General features: G+C 35.9%; 1 protein-coding gene across 2 annotated transcripts in view; it reads left to right on the top strand.

The window, feature by feature from the left end:
- Positions 1-2,414: 2,414 nt before the first annotated feature.
- LOC106462692 (gamma-aminobutyric acid receptor-associated protein) overlaps positions 2,415-3,808 on the top strand; it is a 19,481-nt gene continuing 18,087 nt past the window's right edge. Inside the window, exon 1 of one of the 2 annotated variants that reach the window (XM_022390011.1) lies at positions 2,415-2,572. In XM_022390011.1, coding sequence (XP_022245719.1) covers positions 2,546-2,572 — 27 coding nt within the window. In that variant the 5' untranslated portion in view covers positions 2,415-2,545. Of the gene's footprint in view, positions 2,766-3,808 lie in introns of both variants that reach the window. The other variant, XM_013922636.2, reaches the window with a different exon arrangement.

The following is a 3,808-nucleotide window of genomic DNA, read 5'->3' as shown; positions in this document are numbered from 1 at the left end:
GCTGAAAGGGCGAGCATGTTTGGTAGGATGTGGATTCGAACCCGCAACCCAGAGATTACGAGTCGAGTGCCCAAAACCACTTGGCCATTACTCTATAATATAAAGTAAGAGAGTTTGTCGAACAGCTTTGAAAAAATACAGCATTTTATGGCTGGTTGATTTTACTGGACATAATATTTACTCCACTTTTGTATATATTTTTTTACATTCAGGAGTACTACTAGGCCAGTGGTTCCCAACCTAGGGTTCGCGAAGGTAATACTGGAGGTTCATGAGTTATTTTCTTTAATTAATTAAATAATGCACAGAAGAACACAGAATGGTGTCCGTGGAGAAAAAATTAATAATGAAAGGGGGTCCTTGGTGGTGAAAAGGTTGGTAACTACTGTACTAGGCCGTCTTTCGGTTGTTCAACTGTAAGTGTACCCATTTACAAAGCAAAAATCCTGGGTTTGATTCCCCCTCAGTAGATATCGCAGATAACCTAATGTGGCTTTGTTCTAAAATAAACAAAAACAACAAGGCATACAAAATTTTGACAGAGAGAAAACAAACGCTTTGTAGTGGATTGCAGCAATCGTTACGAAAAAAAAGGAAGTCAGTAAGGAGGAAACTGTGATGTAGGCCTAAGATAAACGTGACAGGCCAGCGTTATCAAAGAATTTCCAACTTTAGTACCGACGAGAATGATGTAAATCACACTGTCTTATTAAGAAGACAGTAAATGCACACGGGAGCTTGAGTAAAGATTGAATTTTCAGTGTGTTAAAGGGTGTGTGTTCTGTTGAAAGGTAGGAAACGAACTGAGAGAGTGGGGCATGTAAGTAGTCTTCCATGGATAGGGAATTTTCGTCGTTGCTGCAAATATGAGTACCATATGGAACATCCGGAAGGTTTACAAAGTTCTTCCCCTGAGGTTAAATCTCAATAGTGAAACCTGCATGATGGAGTGTCACAGACAAGATACATTGGAAATGGACGAGCTCTACTACTACAAAATGGCTCACTGCCATGCGAGATGGCAAGCACTCGCCGATACTCAGACCAGCATCTAGGGACCATTCTAAGAAGAGAAGTACCTAGCTGAACCACCAGTTAGAAGGGTGGCACTCTGAGGGTGGATGAAATCCATCTTTGTGATTGATATTGCCCTCAGTTGATACAGCATGTGTTACTCTTCCCTGCAAAATTGGAGAAAAGAAACTCGATCAATGGGAGTTGCTTTACTTGCTAGTAAAGTGATGAAGACCATCTGTGCAAAGTACAAACCTCCTCAAAGGTGAGGGGAAAATTGCTTCGAAAATTCCAGGTATCATGGAGACTCAAATCTTGACGACTTTCCTGTTGAAGCATACTGTTCAGTCCGAGGTGGACTTCGAGTCCATCGAGGGATAGGATGCTTATTCACGCCAGCCAGTGTGGGAGGTAAGGCTGACTGGTGGTTGACAAAGAAGCCATTGAAGGGCTGGGTCAGCAGTGGTCAGTCGAGATGTTTATGAAGCCTTCTGTCAAACTAGAATAACCATTTGATTGAAGAACCAATGACTGAAATGGAAGTTGTGTTCCCCTTGCTTTCCAGGTATCCATGTGATCTTTTGAGTGAAGATTGCCACCTGATGGAGTATCAGTGTTTTGTCCACAATCATTGCATAACTTGTGCTACTTAAGCTAGGACAGCTGTTTGATTGAAAAACCAACTGACTAATAGGGAAGTTGCACTTCCCTTGCTTTCTGGGTGACTAAATTTTCTGTAAACACGTGTTTGCGTGTGTGCACTTTTGCAGATACTTGTGGGTGACAAAAGATATATTTCAAACGATATTCTTACATACCTCTTACTTTAAATACTTAAAGGGGTAATTAAGCTGTTGTTTGATAGGTATATGCTTAAGAAAAGTAAAACTGAGATGGATTACAACTACTCTCATTGCTTGCGGTTTAAGGGGTGACCCATAGTAATATGGCCTAATATCCTTTCGTCATCTTGCTTGCATTCATGTTTTTAACTTCGCATATTTTTTCACCACTTCTTATTCAACCTTTCTTGTCTGTAGCTTATTAAAAATGTTCTGTATTGAGGAGTGTATATTTATAAAAATAAGATTTAACGACGATGTTGCGACAAACATTTGGGATGTAGTTTTTAATATGTTTTATATTTAGTACAACTTGCATTGGTGAATTGTTTTCTTTTAGAAACTTAATGATAATACACATCAACAAAATAATGCATAAAATATTAAAGAATTAAAAAAACAAAAACTCCTATTAGTTTCGACAGACCAAACTTGTATAGTCAAGGGTCGGAGTAAAACTGGTCTAAAGTATTTGTGTATTTGTCAAAAATTCCAATGATATGTCATTTTAATTTAGTAAAACTTCATGATCGTGGTTTTATCACGCTAGTTTCGCTAGCAGCTCATAATGTCGCAATATACTTCTTTTGAAGTTGCAGCTTAAATAAATCAAATAAGAGAAATTATATTTTTTACGGTTTGAATGATTTCTTTAACGTTCCAGGTGTGATTCCACCTTTTGTTTACCCATGTCATATGCAGTTCCTAAATTATTGGCAAGTAGCCTAGTTTACTGTTTAGTAGAATAAAGAATTTGAACTACTGAGATTTAAAAAACACAAAATTGTTTGTCTCAATTTATGAACTTTGTAGTTTAAAATGAAGTGGCAGTATAAAGAAGAACACCCTTTTGAAAAGCGAAGGGCTGAAGGAGAGAAAATAAGAAAGAAATACCCAGATCGAGTTCCAGTATGTTCATGTTACACTTACATTTACTGACTAATAGTAGTAATACTGTAACAGCTGTGTTACTCAACTTACTGTTACTTAGATAATGTAGTAGTCTTAAGTCTAGACTTATGAAAAAGTTATTTATGATTTAACATGTAGATTTAGTAATATCTATAGGACTTACGTCATAATAGTAATACAGTGAGTATTAGTGTTAATAATACTATAATTTATAAATTGTTATATTATTGTTAGTAACTAATAATAATACTCACTGTAGTAGTATTACTATTAGGACGTACTAAGCCTAGATGTTACTTTAATCATAAATAACGTTTTAATACGTCTAGACTTAAGTGCTACAGAATATCTAAGCTTATATTATAGTATAAACTATAACATAAACTGTAATATTAAATCTAATTTAGTAATATTCATCAAATTGTATATTATTATAATTATTAGCATTACTATTAAGTCTACATTATATATATATGCTATAGTATAGGCTATAAGTAGAAGCACCAATATCGAGCCATAGCTTGTATTGGCCACTGAAGTACTAGTTCAAAATTCATATTTAGTTTCATATATACTTACATTGCCATTGTCTTCTGAACAAAGTTACCTACACTACAGGGTTTTCCCAAGGCATGAAAAACAGAAAGTCACTGAATTTGGAAAATATTGAATACAAGTCCAAATAAGTTATAATTTCATTGTACAGGTCACTGGTTAAGCCACATTTGGAATATTGTGTTCAGTCTTGGGCTCCTTACCTTAGAAAGTACATTGAATTGTTGGAAAGGGTTCAGAGAAGTGTTACAACAATGGTGCCTGGGATGGAGGGGTTGTCATATGAGGAGAGGCTGAAATCTCTCAAATTGTTTCTCATGAAAAAGAAGTTAGGGGAGATTTGATAGAGGTGTTTAAGATTGTAAAGGGAATTGATAGTATTGATGCATCGTCTTTTTTTCATATTTAACAATGAGAATAGTAGGACTAGGGGACACAAATATAAATTTTGGCAGGGTAGGAGTCCTCTTCAGCTAAGACGGTTT

This window comes from Limulus polyphemus, unplaced genomic scaffold, assembly GCF_000517525.1.
Source record: "Limulus polyphemus unplaced genomic scaffold, Limulus_polyphemus-2.1.2 Scaffold1225, whole genome shotgun sequence".
In the NCBI taxonomy this organism is placed as follows: Eukaryota; Metazoa; Arthropoda; class Merostomata; order Xiphosura; family Limulidae; genus Limulus; species Limulus polyphemus.
The sequence above is the reverse complement of the archived record's forward strand: the minus strand, read 5'-3'. Positions and strand labels throughout refer to the sequence as shown.